The sequence below is a fragment of the Dreissena polymorpha genome, chromosome 5 (assembly GCF_020536995.1).
Source record: "Dreissena polymorpha isolate Duluth1 chromosome 5, UMN_Dpol_1.0, whole genome shotgun sequence".
Lineage (NCBI taxonomy): Eukaryota > Metazoa > Mollusca > Bivalvia > Myida > Dreissenidae > Dreissena > Dreissena polymorpha.
The window spans coordinates 91644205-91669755 of NC_068359.1; the positions used below are offsets into that span (position 1 = coordinate 91644205).

Below are 25551 nucleotides of genomic sequence, written 5' to 3' on the forward strand. Positions count from 1 at the left end.
TGAAAATAAAAGGTGCACGCACAAACTGTATTGATGTCGAGATTGAGTGTAAAACTGTTCTATCTATAAAGCCTTTTCATTAGAGATAAAATTGTTTCATGCTGAACACGCAGTAAAACAGTGTTACAAAGACGCGGACATGTTTCCAATGTTCTGGTCGTATGCTCAAATCAGCCTATAGGATAAATGAAGTGTATTCATTCTGACCTAGCCGCGGGAAATTTTATTTGAATTTTATTGGACCGTTACAATGGTCAGGTAAGGTGAAAAGCTGGCGTATACAGCTACGCCGAACAAAGAGAAGTCTGAAAGTTTACATAAAGAATTCTAGAGACGACATGTATTATATACTTACAGATAACAATAACATTTATTGAAAACAAATGAATTAAAACAAGAAATATCTTTAAAAAAGATATACGGCGTAAATAGTTTAATGAATGAGATCAAGGATAGCGAATGTCTTTTTCTGTGCAGTTCTTAGCTGCATCACACGCAGTACGGGATGTTACGGGGAGTTTTCGCGGCTTATTTTACATTATAACATATTGCTGGTCATAAACCTATAGATACAAAACAGAAAACCAAAAGAAGAATGGAAGTGAAATTTAAACATATGAGTCAACCGGCCACACGAGAAGTATCCGTATTTATAGGCGCGTTCTTCGAACAAACCTGTTTTAGTGGTTTGTCGGGCATTGCTATTTGATTCGATTATTAACAGTATCAGTTATCATCGTGCTAATGCTTAAAGTAATATTATGGGCATTTTGCACTGTTGAATTGAGCTGAAAAGAATTAACAGGTCAAAATAGTTAGTTAAAATGTGGTTACTGATTAATTATCTGCAACTCACCTTGCTACCAGTTGTTTATAAAAAATATATTTTATATTCGATATTCTTACGTGACCCACCCAGTCCTGTAAGCTGAAATGATCCGTAAAACAATTTCGTGTCTTTGTGTCGTATGAACAAATCTGCACTAAAACTAAATTTAGGTTCAACTCGTAAACGCATGATCAGTTGTCAAACGAAAGTACGGTTGATATTCAAATGCATTATTTTTCTCTTTCTGGTATATTGTTTTAGTATGATGATGCTGCATTAATTAATATAAGTGTATATGAAGTAGAAACATCAAAAATAATCAACGGTTGCGATAGACACCTATAAACTGTTACATGCTCATAATATCACTTTAGTACATTAGGCAATATGGACGAATAATTATTGTTAAATTTATCAACAATAATATTTATCATTGTATTGTTGAAAACACATTAAGAATCTATTATTTACATACCATAATTATATTGCTGAATATCTTCATTTAACATATTTCTGGTCTAAAGAAAATTCCAGGTCACCTAGTTCACGGATAGCGTCTTTATTATATAACGATTATTTTACTGGCCGCCAACTCCGGTGATGACCTGTATATAAACTCTGAATGTCCGCGAATTGACCCGATATACCTCGCGGGTTGAAATGCAATGCTTTAAAGTGAGGCCTCGCTTCCATTGCTCTTTATACTTTTACATGTTAACATGTTGACAGGAATAAGGAAGTAAGTACTAAATATGAGAACATAGCCTTTTAAGTATAAACGCTCTTGCGCTGGTAATACTCTGAAAATAAAAGGTGTACGCACAAACTGTATTGATGTCGAGAATTGAGTGTAAAACTGTTCTATCTATTAAGCCTTTTCATTCGAGATAAAATTGTTTCATACAGTAAAACAGTGTTACAAAGACGCGGATATGTTTCCAATGTTCTGGTGGTATACTCAAATCAGCCAATGGAATAAATGAAGTGTATTCATTCGTACCTAGCCGCGGGAAATTTTATTGGAATTTTATTGGACACTTACAAAGGTCAGGCTAAGGTGAAAAGCTGGCTTATGCAGCTTACGCCGAAAAATCCTCAGGGAAAACAGTTGACCGTATGAAATTTGAACCTTCGAAGTTTACATTACACCAATAGACTTTAATAGAATGACTGGAAATAAGGGCCCCACTGCTTACTCGTGATTATTTCATGTTGTATTTTCTAACTGATACACGAATAACGTCACTGGGAATTCACTCCAGCGTGTTGAGGTTATAAATAGCTTGCCCATACACGGCGCCTGTCGAGGGTAAATAATCGCTGGGATCCCAATCCGTGCGCTTTCGATTTGAAATAAGAACATTAGATTCGCTGTTTTAATATTTAAACACTGTTTCTTCACTTTTTTAGTAGAAATTGTAATGAACTTGTCTTGTCGTTTTATACGTTTATTTTCAAATGTCCGTATCAATCGCGAATTATAATTATCTAAATTTAGAATCGACTACGTATTTCAACAGGCTATTTTAATGGAGAACAAGAACAGAACAGAACGGGGTTAAACCTATCGTATACAGTTAATTGTAGTAGTTAATTTCCGTCGGTATTTCCACCACGTCAGCTTTCGATATAAAATAGAAACTCCAAATTCACAGTCGGTAAAAGGTAAATCAACTTTAAAGTTATATTTGATGTTATATTTAGACGTTGTTACCTATATAAACATTTGAGTAAACATATCATTTTACTGAATACTTGAACATTGTATATTATCTGTCAAATTAACATGCGTTTTTAGTTTAAATCTAAACACGAGTTGGAGGTAAAATATGGATACTTTTCGAAACTGAGTGTCGATCGATAAAATAGGTATTTAGTATATATTTATTTATTAACATTTATTACATGTATGTTTACCGACGAAATATTGTTATCGGAGTTGCGTCTATTCCATATTGAAAAATTGTTATTTTACTATTTTACCATGTTAGCTTCCAACCTATCATAATAATTAAGAATCAGTACCATCGATTCGTCTCAAAGTCATACTTCATAATATCTGGACCAAAGACAAGAACCACAAATATTTGAACGTATGTTAAGTTCTATCATAATGATTTACGCGGTAATGCTTGATCGATAATTACAACGATCAAATAGACGATTCAAACTGAAGTGTTAATTTTTAATCAACAGTATGCATTTTTAATGTGAATTTTAAATCAGCATTATTACTTTAGTACTTTTTAAAACGCAATACCAATTTTTATATTGATATTTAATATTGACTAGATTATTTCAAAGGCAGTAGTTATTAACAATTAACACGAATTTATTATGGTTTTAATGAATTAAATGTGTCAAATGTGCATCGGTTAAGCTGTATTTACACTGTTACATAAATCATTTTAGATTTTACAAGTGATGACAATACATTATCAAAAGTGTTAGACTGGAAGTCCACACTCCGCCATGACTTCTACCGTGTGCTGCGCATGCGAAACAAACCTCGAGGAGGAATTAGATGGAAATTCTTGTACAATATGTAATAAGGTATTTTGAACGTTTATAAGACTATATTAGTATTTTGATGCCATGTATATGCGTATTATAAATCATTATATCAGTATTCAAAATATGTATTGTAAAAATACATTAAATGATAATTTAAGCATCTCCAGGAACGCAAAATCAAACGAAATACTGTATTATTTGCTATTATGTCGTAATGCAATGATAAAACATATATATCTATATTTCAAAGTTTTTTCAAACACAACCAGAAAATGTTTGGGCATTAATCCTTGAAATAAAGCAAAATTGTAGAGTAATTTTAATGTTAATATCACTTTATTTTCAAGGTTTTCTGTGCAAGTTGCTGCGCACTGAAGTCCAAACTTGAACTGACCGCTGTCCATCGAGGGCGCAGGTCATGTGCTTGTCAGCGCCTCATCAAACTGAGTAAGTATTTGTAAAAGTGTTCAGTCACTAAAATGGATAAACTTCGAGACATCGCTTTGATAGTAACTCTCATTGGCATTTACTGGCGAATATCTTTCAGCAACATTAGGTTGTCTCACAATATTGGGTTGAGATTACTAAGAATCTAAAATATTTGAATTAACGTTATTTGGTCAATCTTAGAATGAGATTAGTCTTTTATAAACATATTCTTCGATTAATTTGGAACATATTCTTTAAAGTAGCAATCTATTGTGGCCTAGGTATTCAATTAGATATCATACAGTTCTCTTTTTTAAATCTGAGAAGAACGATAACCCTCGCATTCTGTGAAGCAACACATATAAATACGAACTGTAATGATCAACTTGATTCTGCTATTCCGTCAATAAAAGAACACACATAAAATCAAATTTCAGATATGTACAGCAGGCACAAGGAAATAGGCGAATTAAATCCTTATTTTGCCACCCCGCCCATAAATGTGTTTTGTGTGCTAAACAGCCCGCCTGGAACATTTTCAACGACAAATTCGTCCAAAAAGGAACATTGTGACAAAGTAGAAATTGGCTTAAAACCAAAGATCACCAACACTATATCAACAACTGTTACAACACTACCGCTTTCGGGGAAAAACGGAACAAAGAAAAACGACATAAATGGAGAACCACGAATGTCCCCAAAACAGTGCGCTAGTAATACTCAATTTTCACAAGTGACGAATCATATGTTAATACCAATAACAGACGGTAAAAGGAAAAATAAAAACGAAAGGCATTCCTTGACTAATCCCGACGCTGTAGCTTACTGCAAAGAAACACTTCCAAGGGTAGATTATGAACCTGGCGAGATTTCGCGCAAACTTTCATCTGAAATCGTATCAGATGCAAATGCGTATGCAGAAACAGGCGATACAGATAATGACGATTCGTATGAAAACCTGATGCACTATGACAAATTTCCAACAGCAATGAAAGCGCTATGGGAATCACAAGGACGGAAACACAACGATGGAAAAGCAAATAACAGCATGATGGTATCATCTATCATGGATAAAAAGAAAAGAAAAAGGACAAGAGTTCCTATCTCAAATGTTTCATCTATACAACAAAACGAAGTGGTCCAAGCAATAAATGAAAAAGATAAGCAGGAGCTTATGAAACAAGCGGAAAGAGAAGTATCACACAAATCAGCGGCTTATGCTCGAGCATTTGACAAACTGAAACATATGTGGTCATCAAAGAAGAGTAAATGCATTGGTAAATAGGGTTTTCTCATTGTGTGCGCTTGTTGGGAGAATGTACATTATATGACAGGCTTAATTAAATATTAAGTTATGTTGATACATATTTGACAGTTAAAAACAAACTTAAAATATATTTCTTCTGACCACTAGATATCTAACCATGCTATTGATAATGATTGTTTTATGTTATAGCATGTAGCAACCCAGATTGTCAGGGAGATTTTGTCCAGTCAATTCAGGGTTTGATGCACGAGGCTCGCAAACAAGGTCTTGAGGTTAACGACGTACCTCCTGATGGAAATTGTATGTTCACAGCTGTCTGTGACCAACTTCAGGTGACACATATATAAATACGTATAAGTGTATGATCTTGAGTCTTAATCGAAACAAAGCTTTAAATGTATCATCATTAAAAGAAAGTTTTTAGTATGATATTGGTAATTGATGCAAGAAAAAAACACGTTCATGCTACCGATTTCAGACACACAACGATTTTTCGTATACTGCAAGCACTTTGCGTGAAATGGCCGTCTTTTGGTTACAAGATCACCCGTTTTTGTCTGATGACAGCAACACTCATTTTCAAGCTTTCATGGAAGAGAGATGGGAATCGTATCTTCCCAGAATGGTAACACCGTATTTAATTTTTCGGCCATGAAATATTTAATATGAAAAACAATAACAACAATCACATTTTATAAAGAAGAATTGCTGTGAAAATAAGTCACTTTTGTAATGAATAACAAAAACAAACAAGGATGAAATGGTTGCGTCAAAAAGTATGTTTGTAGAAAAGTTTTCATAAACAATCAATAGTGTCATATCAATGGCATGGTTCCTCAATAATCTATTTATTACATAAAGGCATTTTTGATATCTTCAAAAAGAGCAGTTGGCATACACACAAAAATGATACACAACGGATGTCTTTGACCAGCAGAGACTTCCGCTGCTGATTAAATGCATGTTTAGTATTCAACGCTCGATATAATAGTTTGCATCTGTCATCATTCTTTTAATTGTATGAAAATCTTCAAATTCAGATAAAAGATGGTGAGTGGGGCGATCACGTGGTTTTGCGAGCAGTGGCCAACGTTACTGGGTGCACTATTAAAATCCTCAATGCTCACGGCAAAACATGCACATGGACGACATTAGAGCCATCAGAAATGCCAGACGGAAGACGTGAAATTATGTTGGGATTGGTTGGAGAAAGTCATTATACAAGTCTGAGAAAAAGAGGTTTGTGCCCCGTCATGCGTTGTAATTTTGTGCAGGCAAACACGATGGAAGGACGTATATATAATCTTGATATTATAACAGGCAAACTAAAACAATTGATAAGCTACATTGACCCAATTTTGAAGTAATGTGATGACTTTCAAATGTTAAATTCTGTTTTGAGTGTTGTCTATAAATAAACAAGTTTTAAAATGTTCTCCAACGAGATTTCACCTCAGTATTTGTCAAAACAGATCTCATACACGTGTCAGCATGCGGGCATTAGTAAACACGTTTGTAATAGGTGATGAAATACAGAAAGAACAAAACGTTGATATAATTTATTTCTATTCGTCGTTTATATAAATTACTTTATAGTTAAAACGAGCAGTTCATATGTTTTAATTAAAGATGTGGCTGTGGTCCGTGTGGTCTCTCAGAACGATGACCAACCAACAATGGCAACAGAGGAATTGAAATTAAGTGAAGAAGGTAATATATGACGATTGAGTGATGGTATATACTATTTAAATAGAACTCGACTGTGGTCATGTATAACTGATCACATTAATACAAACAACCTTATTCATACATATAATTTAATGGTGTTCCATTATCGTCGAGAAAGAAAATTAAGGCGAAACTTTAGTACATGCTGAATATTTTGCAACAATATGCTATCTTTAAGGACTGGTTTACACATATTGACAATTTAATACAATCTTTTCTAAATACTTAAACATGGAAAGAAGTGCATCATTCTAATGAAGTCACTACCCCGCCATTTGCATCAAACAAACATAAAGTGCTTTGAAAAGTTTGACGCTAGAGAGCTTTCTATGATATAGGAATCAAATACATATAGAACCTAAAACAATATTGTGTTACATTATATAACGAGTGCACTTTCAATTTAAGATCGCGCCTTAGTGGAATTGTTCATCAAAGACCACGTGGACAGTAGCAGTAGGATGCCAATGTGTTCATTTTCATTTCTCATTACACGACTCTTTTCAATAAACGGTGTGGTCAGCGAGGCGGCCGAACATTCATTTCAACAGTTGCAAACGTGGACGGAAATAGCTTTAAAGGTATGATATTTTAACTACATAAAATGTACTTTTATGTTATGATACAGACGTTATAGTCAACTAAATATTTTATCAGAGGCGCCTTGTTTAAAAAGAATAATTTTATTAAAAGTACTCTAAGCTACAGTCCACATACAGTGCTGGCACATCTTTATATGCAATAGAACTATTTTGAATATTTACTATTTTGAATATTTAATGACATATATGAACAATTACTAATCGCATGAGTTACGTTTCGCAAAATGACGTTATCAACAAGAAATGAAGTAACTTAAATAGACACGAAGAAGTTATCTGCATTAAAAAAATAAGAAGTTTTTCGTTCTATGAAGCATGTGATTACAAATCCGCCACATTGTCATTGCATTTGTTTATTGTATTTAACTCGTATTGGTAGTTGTTTAATATTTCGCCCATAGCTCTCTTACTAACATATTTGATGGCCAGCACTAAAAGAATATATTATGAAATAAAAGTCAGATAGATAAAGGCTCTTATGCGGAAGACCATGTAGGGAATGTAAATGTGTTTGTTTTTCGTTTTAGAACTTAAAAGACAGCAACTGTACACCAATGATCGGTGGGTGCATTGGCTATGGTATATATCATCCTCAGTTTTGTTACAACTCTGAAAACCCTAGCACGATGTTCCGCATGATAGATTTGAACATTTTCTATGTCAACAAGTTGGGTGATTCATTGGACCGCTGGGGTCTTGTAGGTCATGGAACACTCTGCAGTGTGGGCTATACACAGTTACATTGTTCCAAGGAATGTGTACCCGCAAGTACTTATAATACAAGCAACTGTGTTTTTACTACCAGAAATGGTGGCCAGATTAGTGCAGTCTATGTTGTTCATTGGCCAGTTTGGCCTCTAGAGGCAAATGAATGGATAAGCAGAGAAAGACATTCAGATTGGCCGCCGGAAAAGATCGTCCGTGACATATGTTCCAAGGGATGTCATTTGATTCCGGAGGCACACGTGAACAGCTTAGATCCAGACATGGAGTGGAAATTCTGTTTTGTTGATGCTGTAACAAACCTGTTTCAGACAGCACTTTCGATGAATCAACAGTACTGTTTTCTGATAGTGTTTGGTATGTGTTTTGAGGTGTTCAAACACCTGGACGTTTTTAGTTTGGATTGGCTTATTAATCCATTTTTGTTTAGTTGCGAACGTTGTCCTTCGGAGTTCTGGCAAAGTCATCCTGCTTCTTGCGTAATGTTGATTATCGAAAATATGATGCTGTGTTTCAAATCACGTTGTCTTCCGAACTATTTTATACCTTCGTGGAACATGATTGAAGCCTTAAGCGAAGAAACAGCCAAGTTAGTTATGGAAATCTTGGGCAACATGCGTTCAGAACCATCAGTTGTGTTTCGACAAATGAGAGAGAATTTCAACTTGTCCCCAGAAACAGTAGAAGCCTTTGAAAAAGTATGTCAAGACTCGCAGAATTTTGAAAACACAAAGTCGATCACCCTGAACACTTTTATACCATGTATGATCGACATCGCCAAGCGTTACATTAAAAGCGCACAATATATCTGCGCTTTAGAGGGAATAAACGAAGCGTTCCAATCCCGTTTATCTGTTGCAACATGTGAGGACTCCATGTCATTTGAAAATTTTATTCAAGGGTGCTTCAATGGCCTGAATACTTTTGAGTCGGGTTGGTTCGCAACTTTCGTCGATAAGCAGCTACAAGGTCAATTGTCGAGGCCACTCATCAGGCTGGTTTTAGATGACCGAGAAATAAAAAGAATTGATGAAGTACTTGAAAAAGATATCGCTGGCTTTTACGGATCTTCAGAAGTTCCGCTGTCGTTTTCATATCAGTTTGACAACTTTTGTCGCGATTATGCCTCGTTCCTTGTATTTGTCAATAAGATGTCCGATGCGCTGCCTGTGTTGTACCGATGTCATGAACGTTACCAAGATTATCTAAGTGGCAAGGGAGATCTATACTTTTCAGAAGAAACAATGCTAGAAGTGTATGCCGGAATATTTGCTTTGTACAAACGGCGGCATCAAACAGTAATGTTCAAAGAAGTTATTGAATTCGCAAGTTCGACCGTAAAACGCGTAAATAAACCAAGAGGATACGGTTGGCTTGCTCATGTTTACGACAAGCTTAATGATGTAAACGGGGAGCAAACATGCACTGCTAAAAAGGAAGAACTATTAAGACAGAGGGCGACTGGCACAGACGAGTTCAGTTTGATTCACTGGCCGATGAAGCGTGTGGATGATAATGCTGCACGTGGAAAATAAGCGCCCCGGATCACTTGCAATTATATATGTGAATATATCATCAATCCGAATGCCAATAGGTCAGAAATAATAATAATAATTAAGAATGCAATATGAATAAATGGTATAACGTGATGTGTTAAACAACATAACTTGTTGGGTAGTTATATCTTGGTTGTATAATAATGTCGTAATGTTTACGAGAGGTGTTTAGCCACTAGGTAGCATGACTAAATTCAATTTATCAATGAGACCTTTGTACATATTGGCAATTAGGTAATTTACATAAAATGTTTTGTTCGGGTGTTGATGCAATGTTTGAGCATCTGCATATGATTTGAAATAATACAATGGATACTATTGCTTATTTTTTCGTCATATATAAACATCATTTGGTAAAAGTAGACAATGTTGACTTTTTTTCTTTTTTTCTATGTATTTAGTATATTGTCATCAAGTGCATTTTGATTCTTTTCCCTATTACATTGGCCTTGGAAGTCAAATAAACTGAGTTAAGTGGGATGATGCATGATACAGAAGATGCACTAGTGCCTGTTGTAAAGCAAATATTGCTATGCTATGCGCTTTTAAGTTTAATTTAAAACAAAAGTTAGTATGTTGTGGGATAACGACCCTGTTGTCCTGGGTTGTAAAATCAATAAGTAACAACAGGACAAAGGATCCGATACTTATTTATTGTTGTGTAGTATTTCCCAGATACGAAATGCTGTTCTTTTGCAGGCTATAAATCTGTAGATTAAATGCTGTTTATTTAAATCTAAAAACATTACGTATGCATGCCCGTCAGCTCAATTCAAAAACATACTGGTTATGGTTTTTATTCAGACTACATTTTGTACAGTCCAACTTGAATTTTCCTCTTTCCATTTTTTAATGCACACGATTGTTGTTACATTTTTGTAACATATGCATGTATGCTTCATCACATTTTGAATTTGTTTTGTTGGAACGTCCCATTTAAAAAAACGACTAATTTACGAGTTTATTTTATATTTATATCAGTGTTCAATATCATTAAAACAAAGTGATACTTCATTCTAGAAAATTAATGAATCACCGTTGATATCCAATATCACTTTCGTCTCAAGCAATTGTTATTAATTGAAATTAAGATAATTATGTAGTAAATGTTATTTGAACTAAAATATAAAATTGTATATGTATTTGTTTGAGTTAAATTATGTCTCTTAATAATATCATATTCATTTTCATGCAATTAAACGACTAGATTACATCCAGTGATTTCTGGCTCTTCGTTGGTTAATTCTGCATTCTCAGTAATTTAAGAACATATACGGAAATATCTTATTAGTTAATCAGAGCGAGTTCAGTGAAAGAAAATACGCTTTTATACAATATGCTCTTATTAACTTCAACACCATTGGAACATGATAAAAGACGACTTTCAAATATGGCAATGTTTGCTTATACTTTTAAGAAAGCCTAGTTCAAACAACCAATCAAACGTCATGCTTCAATTAACAAAACTTTTAACAGAACGGTTGGAAAACCATTGGATCAAAGTATACGTTGTATTGATATGGGCTTTTGTTTAATGAAAATGTTCAACCTTTTTATTAGCTAGTCGTTTCATGTATTTGTATGTTTGTTGAAATAAACATGATAAGCAGAATGACTATGTCTATGAATCTGATATGCCGATTGTAACACGTTTCTTTGTAGCCATTTTGGCTAATAATCTGGGATTTGTAATGTTTGTTTCAAACTTAATTGTTTAAATCTCAAATAAAATAACGTATTTTTGAAGACTATTGCAAAAATCATTGAATGATAAATCAACATGAAATAATTCATACGCCCAAGATATTATTCACCCATGATATTGTAATTCATGTATTTGCAAACTGTAATGGCAACCATTTTCTGCCATTTTATTTGTATTTATTTTTTCGCATACTGAATTACTCATTTTTTAACCGCGCATCTGTAATTTGAATCTAAGGCTCGGTGTCTGCACACCCTTGTCAAATTTGGCCTAATGCAGGTGCACTTTTACCTTCAATTTGGCCTAATGCAGGTGCACTTTTACCTTCAATTTGGCCTAATGCAGGTGCACTTTTACCTACACTGGATCTTCGTTTAGAAGAGACCTCCTTTATACGAAAATCTCACCGAGATCATAAGTGTCGTCCCTTATGAGCCTGGGCGAATTGCACAGGGTAACCTGGGACGACTCTTGACGCATAAGCACCGTTTTCCTAGAGCTAGGCTCATATCGGTGGCGAGGGCTGTGAGCGGCGACTATTTACATAAGTGATAGGGACTAGTGATTTTAATAATATTTTCGTAATTCCACTTTTTTACAATACCCATGAAGTTACTATATTCGCGTTATTCGCATCGAGCTTTTTGAACTACTTTTAACAACCATGGGTCAAATAACATGTATCAAAATATCGATCCGCTATTGCGTAAAATTTAATAACTTTTTTATTTTTGGTTAAAGCTCATAATAGTTGGTATTGCAAACCGTAGAGCATTGCACATATGGAAAACACAATAAGGTGTGACATTATTGTTTTTACGGTTACACTACATTAATATGTATTTGTTATCGTGTCCATTTTTCGACGTTTTGGACACAGATCCGCCAGTCAATCTGTCGATCTGTGTATTTATCCGTCAGTCCGCTTATGAATACCTCACCATACGAAATGAGCTTAGTGGCAACGCAACTTCCGAACGTCCGTCCGTCTCCAGTCTTCATTTTAGTATTTGCAAATAATATTGAATGATGGCGATGATGATGATTATGATGATGATGATGATGATGATGATGATGATGATGATGGAGTCGGTGGAGGTGGTGGTGGTGATGATGATGATGATGACTATGACGACGACGATAATAATGATAATGATGATGATGATGATGATGATGATGATGATGATGATGATGATGATGATGATGATGATGATGATGATGATGATGATTATGATGATGATGATTATGGATGGTGATGACGATGATGATGATGATGATGATGATGATGATGATGATGATGATGATGATGATGATGATGATGATGATGATGATGATGATGATGATGATGGTGATGATAATGATTTGAATACCACTATGATTATTAAAAGACAAAACCTACATAATGTCCCTTGCTCATGAGCCACAACATCATAACCAGCGCCTACTTGTATCTGTTTTTTACAAAGTGACCAATCAACAGTAAGTCATAGCGAATACACAAATTTCATTTAAATAAATTATACATCGATATTAAAAACAAAAGCGAACGCGTATATAACTGTAATAAGGAAGTAAGGAAACTATTACCTGTCAACTGTGTTCCCTAATATGTCCGATACATTCACTGCAACCAATCAAAATTAATTTGTTAAATAGCCCTGAGGCACAACGGACGTTGTTGATGTTAAGTTCAACCTGAAATTAGTCACAAATCACGTGTTTTGATTTTCCTAGTTATTTTGTTTAAACGAATATTAATTAAAATAATAACACCGGTACAGCGATAGTGGATTTATTGTTGCTAACCAAAAAAACACGACAAAGTGACACTTTTTATCTAAACGTGATGGCAAAATGGGGATGGCTGCTGCGTTTGGAAGTTTTTGTGGTGATGTTATTGATTCAAGTAACCATTTCAGGTAAAAACTTGTATAATGGTAGATTCTTACAACTCTTGATAAATGTTTTATGGTAAAGCGACCATACATTTTTCGGTCTGTAGAGGTTCTAACAAGACGTAAATGCAATCGCATTTCGCACTCAGGCGTTAGCTCATTTTTCAGTGTTTCAATTTTTTTTATCCCATGTGTTTCATCTATTTGTGTATGTTTGGTCCATGGAAAAAACCTGGCGTTGACAAAAACTTATTGTTTCATTATTTCGTGCCTATTATTAAGCATACCTCATAGTTTGGAATGTAAGGAATAGTTCTTAAAAAAACTTGTATTACTAACAGTTTTTATTACTACAACCATATAGGGGCGAACTCTCCGAAACTCACCTACAAACTCATCAACGGCAGTAAGTCGTGGACGCATGCCGACGCCGACTGCAGGTCACGTGACGGGACGCTGGTCGTGCTCGACACGCATGCGCGCGTGGTGGAGTTTCAGAAGCAGCGCCTCTTGAACCCCGGACGTGCCGTCTGGACCGCCGCCTATCGGCAAAACTCGCCCTGGGTGTGGGTGGAAGGTTAGTGTCTACATATTGGTTATATTCGGTATGAACGCCATGCACAACGTTTATATAACAGTTAAAATATCAATACATTATTATAAGGTATTTATTCTTCAAGGTGCAAATAGCCCACTCGGCCACGAATAGCCCTAAGTTGGAACTCAACCGATGTGTAAAAACAACTTCTATTGCTGTTTCCATATATATAATACAAAAGTTGTTATATTTAAAAAATATATTACTTCAATTTAGTTTGAATGACAAAACATAAGCACGGATTTAGGTAATTTGTATGTGAACCCCATGTACATTAGATAAAAAAGAATGATTTATATGGGTTCCGAATAGCAATTATTCCGATATTATAAAAACAGTGTGTGTTTTTTCATAAACAATATTTTCCGATAATCTTTGAAGAATGTGGTCTGATTTTTGGATATGTCAAGTTTGCTGATGCGACTGCAATAAACGGTTTAAGCGTGCGTACCAACGAAGGATAACGACAACTGAATTACGCGATAACACTCTGCCTTTAGAAACTTCACAAAATATGTGAATAATTACAATGACTTTCTTTTGCAAGCAATGCGATATTTTATTTTCACACTAAAAGAATGACAGTGTGCTGCTTTTCATATAATAAGTGTTATACTTTTGGAAAAGCGGTCCTACAAAAAGCACGTTAAGCCTTCGAAACCGTAGTCTTTGGTTCTAGCCAAGGCAAGGAAATACTTTGTTCGTGTGTTAGACTTATAACGTTGTCTAGCTTTTATGATACATTTTAATGTTGTTTTAAGACAAAATTACATTTTCAATACTTCAATTCAACTATTTAAGCGTATTTACATAATGCCTTTATACGATTATCAACATTAAACGCCAATGCTGTAATCCGATAGAGAAGCAAGGGGAAAATGTGTAGAATATTTTAGTATCATATATTAATTAGGGTTATCTCCCTTAATGTTTTCTGCGCTATCCCATAACGTTGAGATCGAATTTCAAAGATTCAAGCTATACTTCTAAAAATTGATATATTCATCAATTCAATATAAATAATTAAACACATATTTAAACGGGTAGGCCTATTGTCACAAATATGTTGTAAAATGTTGTCCAGTGTGCTACCTGTGAATTTATGTTAGAGAACAAAGATTCAACTGGGTTTCTGAGTGTTGTAAGAATTTTAATTTCTATTATTCGAGCCTCGTTCAAAGCAAATGGCCTCAATGCAAGTGCGTAGTGTCGTCCTTCAGCAGGGTCAATGGCCTCAATGCAAGTGTGTAGTGTCGTCCTTCAGCAGGGTCAATGACCTCAATGCAAGTGCGTAGTGTCGTCCTTCAGCAGGGTCAATGGCCTCAATGCAAGTGCGTAGTGTCGTCCTTCAGCAGGGTCAATGGCCTCAATGCAAGTGCGTAGTGTCGTCCTTCAGCAGGGTCAATGGCCTCAATGCAAGTGCGTAGTGTCGTCCTTCAGCAGGGTCAATGGCCTCAATGCAAGTGCGTAGTGTCGTCCTACAGCAGGGTCTGGGACTACACTTTCCGATTAGAATAGATTTTCGTTTTGAAGAGTCTTTCTTTGAACGAAACATTCCAGAAAAGCGGAGTTTCATCTCCGATGAGCCTGTGCGGACTGCATAGGCTAATCTGGGACAACACTTTACGCACATTTATTAAGCCAAAATTTCTCAGAATGAGGCTTACTCGATTACAAACATTTAATTTGGCGAATGACAATACAAGTACGTGCATCAGGTTGCAAATCTCATTTAACAAATGTGTTCTTTACTTATACATCTATATTGTTTATTGAACCTGCCTATGATTTCACTTGCTCTCGGATATGTACACTGATATCATGCGTTTTACATCGTAGGTTGTTTCTCGGCCGAATTTCTGACTGGTCAGGACGGGTCAAGACTGGCTATGAACCACGCGGTCGAGTGCTCCACAGTGTGCAAGGCATCCACATACGCCGTGCTGAAGGTTCGAACCTATGTTATTTATAATAATGAAAACACAACAGTTACATAAAAATTGAGATAAATAGGGGCAGACGTATTATTCACAGCGCACGAGTAAATAAAATGTATTAAAATGTTTTACGAATACGCATGCGTGTGGTTGAGATACGTTCAGACATTATTTATAATGATCAACCATTTTATCATCGTTTAATAAATTTATATATAATACCAGAACGGAATGCGAATCAAATTCAATGAACTTCTTACGTATTAAAATATCCAAATAAAACAGAATTCTTCCTAAACGTTTTAACTAACATTGAAGTAAGAGTTTCTTAATAATTATGGCACTTTTATCAAATTTGACCCCAGGGCCACATGTGTTTCTGCCTGAGAGATATACGGGATCTTGTACCCCTTGACGCCCGGGAGTGCGACCTGCAGTGCCCGGGGGCACCCGGGGAGATGTGCGGAGGGCCCCGGGGAGCCGTGTCCGTTTACAGCATGGGCGGGGTCAACGGTTTTAAAGGTAGGGGATAAAGATGCATGTGTATTAAGTGTCGTCCCAGATTAACGTTGCAGTCCGCACAGGCTTATCAGAGACAACACTTGCCGCTTTTATGATCTTTTCTGTTTACAGAAAGTATTTTCTTAGCAAAAATCCAGTTTTGGCGTTAAGTTCCATCCCTGATTAGCCTGTGCAGTCTATGTAGCTACTAGAAATATGGAGCCGACATTTGTTACATCTTCATACAAATTATTCTACTTTATGATAGTGCTGTATTTCCATAATTGCATGCCGCTGATTTAAATGTTATTGTAACTCTAAGCACGATGCCAAGATTGTTAGGAAGCAAAACGTTAAGTTTAATTAATGGCAAGTCACTAACGAGAGCTGATTGAAACGGTATCTTGCGATTAAAGGTGTGAGCTGTACATTTGTACTTGTATAAAACTGTTGGATGATTATTTAGAAAAAAATGCACATGCGTTTAAAAGTCACTGATATACTCAAGATTTTCTGTAAACTATTTGCACGTCCTACCATCACTGTGTATTATATGTTGTTGTTATATTCACACTGGGCTGTTTCATGTTATAAATGCAGTGATTTCAATTTGAAATTCATCGATCCGATGTGTGTTGTTCTATTTTAATTTTGTTTTTACTACGTTGAATTGTTTTATGCGTAAAATTATTTCAAATGACAAACTTTGTCGCACATGTGCTTCGTTGTTTTCCTAGTTAGAATCAAGGGGATCCGAGGTATTAATGTTACTGTGATTTCGCAACAAAAAATAAATCCCTACGTGTTTGTGTTTCAAACTTGTACATGCACATACACGTGTACATGTTGCTACAAATATAAGTTAAAGTTGTTCGCCACCTACCAATATAAGGCTATTTTGCACCCTGTTTCTGCTGTTCTGGTCCTATAGAAAACATATATATCGTGTTTTGTTTTGCACTGCAAATGTGGCGTGTAATTCAGAGTTTTAACCGTTTGTAACTTCAGAGACCGACAGTGAGAAGACGTCATTGCAAGAACAAACTGTACATGGTGAGTCTTGCTATTAAAACTGCCATGCGGATAGACGCTGTAGCTTTATACAGTAATCTTAAGGCAATTAATTTTGTATTAGATCACGTCCGAGAATGAAAAGAATAATATTGGTGTTGATAACTTTAATGACGATTGTAACAATCATGTTGGCGTTGTTAGTTCGTTAGGTAGTTACCGATAATAAGTATGATGCTGCTTATGATGGTGATAATGATGATGCTTATTATGGTGATAATGATGCTGCTTATGATGGTGATAATGACGATGTTTATTATGGTGATAATGATGATGTTTATGATGATAATTCTGCTGGTGATTTATGCAGAGATGAGTCGCTCCGACTGGAAAAACTGCGTGTATATCCTGAAGCACGACACCCCGGTCTGGATCACCACCGACTGTCGGAAGACCCTGCCCTTCCTCTGCAAGATATGTAAGTCATGTGTACCACCAATGTTCGTCTGCTAGGAGAGTCGTCTTATATGACATTTATTTAAGGGTAATGTGATGCATTTTCATTAACTGAAAGATAATTAGTTTGTCAATTACGACTGATCTATTTTTGAGTTTTGCTGAAATACTAAGTATGTAAAGCTTTCGTCATATAAGTTTATACACACGTGCATCACACAACTTAAAACTACAAAACAGCGCAAGAAGCCAACTATTATAAGTTATTTGAGTACATAATAAAACCCAATGTGATTAGTGATTAGTTTTATGACTTTTTACAACTCTTCATTACGACCTATCACCGATTGTACAAGCTTCGTCCGCTATAATTATTAATATAATAATTAATATATTAATAACAGCAAAGGTTCTTTGATGGAGAATGTCGTAAATTACCATTAGTTTACTATCATGTCGCCTTTTTAAATGTTAATGACAAGCATTTTTAAAGTAAATAAGCTATGATTCCGAATTATTCGAATTTAATAAAACTGGAAATACGATTGTTGGGTTTGGGTTTCCATCACGTTTACCCTGGATAATGATACTCTTGGAGCAAGCTAAATATTGATTGAATCAGTTCTCACGCAGTGTCATCTTTTTCAGAAAACTATCCATTCGCCATATATGAATTTAATAAAGGCACATTTCAATAAAAAAATATAATAATAAAGGCACCAATTATTTTTGTTTTCGCCTCAGATATGGATAAAACATGGTCTCTACTATATCGTTAAAGTAAATACATATAATTTTACAAACTAGAATGTTGGACGTCGAACGGCTTTTGTTTCTAAATGAATTTGAAAATCATATTACATTCTTATATATGTCAGATCGCGAACGGGGTACCATCATAGAGTACAAGAGTCCCCGCCGGAAGACCGGCTCCTGGTTGGAGGCGCGCGCAATGTGCCGCGAGGAGGGCGGCACGCTGGCGGACATCCATAGCAACAACATGGCGGCGGTCCAGGCACTGCCCAATCACAGCGAGTACTGGGTGGGGCTCTACAGGAACACGTCCTGGACATGGCACACAGGTGAGTGAACGTCAATTGGCTTAATGCATGTGCGAAAAGTCACATCCCAGAATAGCATGTGCAGTCCTCACAGGCTAAATGGAGATTACACCTACCGCCTACATTGGATTTCGGTTTGAAATAGATGTCATTGAAACGAGCAAGTTCGTAAACGCGGGAGTGTCGACCGTGTGCGGATTGCGCAGCTAAACTGGGGTTACACTTTACGCAAGTTTTCCTAGTACGCGGCTTGAATGATGCCAGGCCAGGTTGTTTAAAAAAGTTTGTGCGTTATTTAATATGATACGCAGGTTAATCTATTGATTCAATTAGCTATCAATAAATACGGAACATAACGCTCCATTGTTCCAAAAATATGCATCAATTAAGTGGCTTGTTAAGCCGTATAACACGAGAGGCGGAGTTTGGATACACATTCTTCAAGGATAGATTGAACATTGATTACATAGAATGTTGACTACCCAAACGATATGTATATGTATGTTCGGAAACTAAACGAACACGTGCCTGGCCATTAAAGACTACCCGAGTTTTATGCCCACCCCAAAATCAGATGTCGTAAAACACGCTACGGAATACGAAACAAAATTCTTTTTGAAGAAAACCTGCCTCAACAAGCTTGAGATGTTTCGTTAATATACTGGCCATTTTACAGAAAATTGACATAAATATTAACATCATTAATTTAAAAAAAGAGCAGACAACGACCAATTAAGAGCTGGAATTAACGGTAACGGTTCAGTATATTTTACGTACCCGGGGTACATTTAAGTATACATAAGAGAACTCGGGGTACATTTAAGTAGTACCCGAGCCGGCCATGACCAATCGAGCCAGATTTACCTGTGCAATCACACTCTATCGATAAATGGGTTTAAATAAAGTCTTAGCAAAAATCCAGTTTACGCGGAAAGTGTCGTCTATGACTGGCCAATGAGCTTTGCAAGCACGTGAAGTCTCGTTTAGAGCGCGTCTTGTATGTATAACTATTTGACCCCAGCAGATGACGTCATAGAAACGCCGCTGTGGTGCACCACGGTGGTAGAGGACAAGGTTGGGGAGCTGCAGTTCCAGACTGAGACATGCAGTATGCCGCATGACTTCGTCTGTCAAATACGTAAGTCCCAAATTCTTATTGGCTTTCTTGTACTGCAAAATACTTTTGTTTAGCGATGGAATTATTTATTTTGTACTGGATTGTAAATCTCAACTTTCTTTATTCTGTTATAGAATATATTTAACAGTGGTTTCGAATGTAAACATGAAAATACGTAAAGGATGAATAGGCGAACATTGATTGAAAAGAGACTCTGAATTGATATCGTAGTTAATGAATAAATTTTGAACTCGTATATTTTATTATAAAGTTGTTTTGTTCATCCATACTCTTTACATGCATACTTTGATATCAGCATAATGGGTAAAAGTCTCACTCCTTTGCGAACACATATTTAACAACTATTCCATATTATTTCAGCTATTCCAGTAGCAAAAGCTGATGGTGAGTTATTTATAAAATTGTATGCCCAATTAAAATTATTCAAAATGTTGAACGTCACTAAATGTCTTCGTTTGCATTCATAAATACTGCGAGCACGTGACCACATTGTAAGTTCATGTACTTTAATAACGACTTTATTCAATATGTCAATATATTTAACATCTAACACGTTTTGGAAAAAAATCACACAAACAGCAAGCCATCCACTTCTTTTGTTTCAGTAAGACCTTGGTACAAGTGTGTGTTGATATGTGTACAAGCATAACAATATGGGCCGTGCTCTTTGATAAAGGGGTTTAATGCATGTGCGTACAGTGTCATCCCAGATAAGCCTGTGCAGTCCGCACAGGCTAATCAGGGACGACACTTTCTGCCTCAACTTGATTTTTGCTAAGAAGAGACTTTCCTTAAACGAAAAATACCATAAAAGCGGAAAGTGTCGTCATTGATAAGCCTGTGCGGACTGCAAGGGCTAATCTGGGACGACACTTTACGCACATGCATTTAACCCCCTTTTCACAGAACACGACCCATATGTTTCCTTCAATGTCATACAACCCCAAGAAAATATAAATTAACGGCTTCAGTAGCTCAATAGTGCAAACTTATTTTACATGTATGGCTATTTGTTTGCATTTGCTGGTATTATACATGCCGTTCATGTCTTCTAATAGGCATCTATTACTGACACCAAATGTTAAAGTGTTCCATCAAACATATCACTTGATCAATCTTCACATACTGTCCTATCTGGTGGTACACATTCGGGAAAATCATAAATATGTGTTATATCGAGGTACATTCGAGTCTCTTTCCTCGACAGATCTCTATATACACGTTGGGTTACAGTTGCTTTATAAACGATTCCCATATATATACAGGCATTGTTGAGTTCGTCTCCTGCTTGCTCTCTACTAATTACCAAAAGTATTTAAGCATTCTCGATATGTTTAATAAAAAACTGCATACATGAGTTAATCGCCTTGGTAAAACAAGAATCGCTCTTTTTTATCACATGTTACTAATCACGTGATTTTTCTGGACTGTTTCAGCGTCCCACCTCGTGGTGTACGTCGTCTGCGGTTCCGTGGTGTGGGTGTTGGCAGTGGTTACCGGCATCGTCGTGTTCTGTATGCTGAGACGCAGGTAGCAATCAGTAGAATATATATGATCCCCCATGCTTGACTCCGCAAATCATCCTAATTCGTCATGTGCCACTTTGTACAATTAAATGGACCACTGCAGACATTTTGCTAATCTTTTAAACATTCACACTAAAAACCAGAACATATCTACAATTTCTTTTGCGTCTGATAGCCAGTCGTCGCTTATTTCGACAGCTATGTCTTACTGTGTGATGGGTTTCCCAGTCGTCGCTTATTTCGACAGCTATGTCTTACTGTGTGATGGGTTTCCCAGTCGTCGCTCATTTCGACAGCTATGTCTTACTGTGTGATGGGTTTCGACAGCTATGTCTTACTGTGTGATGGGTTTCTACAGCTATGTCTTACTGTGTGATGGGTTTCGACAGCTATGTCTTACTGTGTGATGGGTTTCGACAGCTATGTCTTACTGTGTGATGGGTTTCGACAGCTATGTCTTACTGTGTGATGGGTTTCGACAGCTATGTCTTACTGTGTGATGGGTTTCGACAGCTATGTCTTACTGTGTGATGGGTTTCGCGGAGGCTAGCATGCTACTGTGATACATGTTATAAGTAGTTGTAGAGCGGATGGTAGGGACTTGGTTGACAACGTTATGGATTCCTTGCTATGCATTATATTAGAATATGGTGTAATCTACTAAATAAGCCGTTTATTTTTTATATTTTAAATAGAAAATTGATTTTGAATCACTTTACTTTTTAAAAATATACTATAAGGCATTGTTTTTGATAGAAATATTTGTTTGAAAGAGATGTATGGCTGTCTGACGGTTTTCACAAAGTATGTCATGCAACTGTAATATAAATTTTGAGTTGTTTCTTGGTTCAAAAGTTACGTGACGACAAGATTTGCTAGGTAACGTTCTATTCTCAACATGGTATGAAATTGTGATTGATTTTTTGTTAAACAGTCATTCCTTTTCACCCAACTATTTTCAAGCGTTATTCTAGTTATTGTAGTAAGCTCCACTAATATAAATTCAGGGGTTGGTGTCGAAAGAACGACACTACTGGCCTAAGTCAAAGCAGTTACCTGGACATGGATGACCAAACTCCGAGGCTCCGACCAGCTACTTCAAGACCGCCACGCCCCCTTTCGCATTCTTACGTCAACAGTGACGTCTCAAATGCACCAAGTTCTTCGCGTACGTCACAGTTTTCCAATGACAGCCCACCACTGAAGTCAAAATCAGCGCATGCGCAAGACAAACCTAAGCCTGCGATCGGTAACGAGTACGCAAGCGTGTGCATGTCGAAGATCCAATCAGAAGGCAAGGAATTCGATCGCTTGGAAACTGGCGCATGCGCATCGGGATATAAAAACGCAGAAGGTGAATACGATATTGTTTGGGATTCTGAAAAGTTCTCAAAACACCTCAAAATGTTTGGTTGCAATTCCGATTCGAGCAGAAATTCCACGACGTCAGAAAATGTTTATACTGATATAGAAAAAGTAAGCTCGTCTGAATATGAGGAAAATACCGATAGTGAATATATTTCCATGCCGTGTCAACTGTTTCCGCCGAGTGAATTGTTTGGTGAACATCAGATTGAAGGCGACGGGAAACAGTCGCTTTGTCGTAAAAAATCGCAGAGTTTATAAATGGAGCACTTTTCGGTGCTCAAATGGTTTCTGCCATAATTTCCCTGTAAGGGTTTAGGCGCCAACATCGTCAACCGACCGGTTTATTGGTACAAAGTGTCATCGATTTCATTTCAAAATAATGATATATATCTTGGAATATAGTTCATAAATAAGTATGACAAAGAAATTTGATGCTTTGTATTTTATAGAATTAGTGTAAATGTTAAGTACGGTAAATTATGTGTAAATATCAGTCTACTTATATTCATATATTCTTTATTTTATTATCCGATTGTTTCCAATCATTAATAGAACGAGTTGTTTTGACAGGATTCTGAAGTAACCGTGATCCCCACGCATCATGTGCTGTGTGAAAAGGGTGTGACGTTATGTCAATAAAAAGACAATACACTCCAAACTTTATACATATATGTAGATATTGTTTTGCCGCTTATTTTGTATACTTGGCATTATTGGTATTGTTCTTACGAATAATTATGTGAAATTGCATGTATAGAATGTGTTAAGATTTGTGTTTGCATTTGTAATTATTGTAATATAGAACTGAATAAATTATTTTAATACATTGTCTGTAATATGCTTATGAAGTGTCGAATAAACATTGGTGTTAACCTTCAACTTTCTCTCAAAGGTAAAAATGATAAATCCCACTTAAACGGTGCGAAAATTAAAAGGCTTAAAGGTCCGAGTTAACAATCTTATGAGCATGATGATTGTACGACGACTTATTATTAAACGATTTTCATATATGAAAAATACCTACTGACAATTAAACTTACAGACGTTAATTGTATATTAAAAAGATAAATATTTTAAGCTTTTCAAGGGATATCAAATTCAACCTTTTTGGGTTTGTGCTAGAAATACGATTAAGTGACCACTTTATCCTTGTGACAGTCATTTGAAAAGAAATAGTTCTAAAGTGAAATGCTGAAATTGAAACAAATTTACATGTATACTCAAAACGTCCAAGCATACCGGGTATGTTTTTTACTAATTACTACCACTACATGTTGATGCCAGAGAAAGCTACAAATAAGATTTATCATAAGTTTTTTTTAATGGACGATGATAAGAGTCCCGTTCTGAGAAAACTGGGCTTAATTCGTGTGAGTAACGTTTATTCACAGATTAGCCTGTGCAGTCCACACAGGCTAATCAGGGACGACACTTTTCGCTTTTATGTTCTTATAGTTTCAAGGAAGTCCCTCCTTACCAAAGATCAAGTTTAGGCGGAAAGTGTTGTCCCTGATTAGCCTGTGTCGACTGCACAGGCTAATCTGGGATTACACTTTACGCACATGCATTATGCCCAGTTTTCTCAGAACACGACTCATAAGATGGAACCAAGTGAGCATCATGGCTAGATGAACTGAACCTTCGGCGGAGACAAAATAGATACAAACTATAACTATCGAATAATAGATGCATTGTCTGATTGCAGTTTGAAAAACGCCCGGTTGAAAAACAATTGATGTACATGAGCGAACACTTTCTACCGCACACATTTAACTGGTATATGCATTAAGCTAACCGGTTTTTCACGCAGTTTACTCATGTATTTATAAGCGGCTTAAAGTTCCCTTAACTGCTCATCGATACTTTTAATGCACAGTATCAATTATGTTATTTACACGACAAATGAACACGTGCATGCATATTTGGCTTTTTTTGTTCGGTGTGGAACTTTTGATCCATACTTCGTGGATAGGATCAACGGCCAGGTGTGGTCAAGCTTTTTATGCCCTAAATTCCACAGGATGTGGACACAGCTTTGCCCTTGCCGCCCGCAATCGCGTCCGTCTTTCCGTCCGCGCTTCCCATGAATTCTCTTGTTTGTCACATCAAACTAAATTAAATCAAACAGAATTACGGCCCCTTTTGTACGGACACTGACATTACTTAATATTATGTCGAGTGTAGCTCAGAAAGTATTGCTGCTAGATTCATAAACCATTAAAAACCTGTAACCCAATATGTGAACTTGCGCTCTTCAATATTTTGTTTTGGATTTTTTTATAATATATAAACCATAATTATAGCCTATGTTAGCAAAACATCTTGTTGTAACTGTGTCGTCCGTTATATAGCAAGAAAGTATTGTTGCGAGTGCGATGTTATTTATAAACATATAAACCGTCATGCAAACCTGCCCACAACAGAATTCAACAACATTAGTTGAGTTTTGAGACAAACGTGGAATATTGGGGGCACACATGTCCTTCGGACAGATTTCTAGTAACACTCAGTTAATATTTGTTTTAATCATATCGCTGCATTGATATCTGCCCGATACAATACTGGCTGATATAATTTTTTTTATATCAGTTCAATAGAAAATTCTTAGATCAATCGATGATTGGAGGTAGGTCATATTACTCGAAATCAACTATAAAGTAATCATATTTAGTAAAATCGAATCAGATTCAACAAAACAACCAATTTG

The 25551-nt window shown here is 36.2% G+C and overlaps 2 protein-coding genes across 5 annotated transcripts; both read left to right on the forward strand.

Moving 5' to 3' along the window:
• The first annotated feature begins 2297 nt into the window (after window positions 1-2297).
• LOC127882314 (uncharacterized) lies at window positions 2298-11260 on the forward strand. 3 transcript variants are annotated; one of them, XM_052430879.1, is made up of 10 exons: window positions 2298-2494; window positions 3242-3382; window positions 3691-3790; window positions 4210-5049; window positions 5229-5371; window positions 5518-5664; window positions 6080-6278; window positions 6669-6749; window positions 7176-7348; window positions 7897-11260. In XM_052430879.1, the coding sequence occupies exons 2-10, from the start codon at window positions 3302-3304 to the stop codon at window positions 9625-9627; spliced, it is 3495 nt and encodes a 1164-aa protein (XP_052286839.1). In that variant the 5' UTR covers window positions 2298-2494; window positions 3242-3301; the 3' UTR covers window positions 9628-11260. The 3 variants fall into 3 exon arrangements, with proteins under 3 accessions (XP_052286839.1, XP_052286841.1, XP_052286840.1); XM_052430881.1 differs by having other exon boundaries at window positions 2299-2494; window positions 3242-3374; XM_052430880.1 differs by lacking the exon at window positions 2298-2494 and adding an exon at window positions 2514-2698.
• Window positions 11261-12614: 1354 nt separating this feature from the next.
• LOC127882273 (uncharacterized) lies at window positions 12615-23716 on the forward strand. 2 transcript variants are annotated; one of them, XM_052430828.1, is made up of 11 exons: window positions 13169-13825; window positions 15686-15795; window positions 16149-16305; window positions 17293-17337; window positions 17666-17773; window positions 18630-18833; window positions 19837-19950; window positions 20311-20334; window positions 21387-21480; window positions 22484-22830; window positions 23415-23716. In XM_052430828.1, exons 2-11 carry the CDS (start codon window positions 15736-15738, stop codon window positions 23420-23422), a joined length of 1161 nt encoding a protein of 386 aa, XP_052286788.1. In that variant the 5' UTR covers window positions 13169-13825; window positions 15686-15735; the 3' UTR covers window positions 23423-23716. The 2 variants fall into 2 exon arrangements, with proteins under 2 accessions (XP_052286787.1, XP_052286788.1); XM_052430827.1 differs by having other exon boundaries at window positions 12615-13825; window positions 22484-23716.
• Window positions 23717-25551: the final 1835 nt, after the last annotated feature.

Excerpts from the sequence above, each read along its gene's own strand:
- LOC127882314 (XM_052430879.1), top strand. The coding sequence starts at position 3,302 with ATGACTTCTACCGTGTGCTGCGCATGCGAAACAAACCTCGAGGAGGAA. Across the intron at positions 3,383-3,690 it reads CTTGTACAATATGTAATAAG|GTTTTCTGTGCAAGTTGCTG; the intron begins GTATTTTGAACG and ends TTTATTTTCAAG. Across the intron at positions 5,665-6,079 it reads AATCGTATCTTCCCAGAATG|ATAAAAGATGGTGAGTGGGG; the intron begins GTAACACCGTAT and ends CTTCAAATTCAG.
- LOC127882273 (XM_052430827.1), top strand. The coding sequence starts at position 15,736 with ATGAACCACGCGGTCGAGTGCTCCACAGTGTGCAAGGCATCCACATAC. Across the intron at positions 17,774-18,629 it reads GCCCTTCCTCTGCAAGATAT|ATCGCGAACGGGGTACCATC; the intron begins GTAAGTCATGTG and ends TATATATGTCAG. Across the intron at positions 18,834-19,836 it reads GTCCTGGACATGGCACACAG|ATGACGTCATAGAAACGCCG; the intron begins GTGAGTGAACGT and ends TGACCCCAGCAG.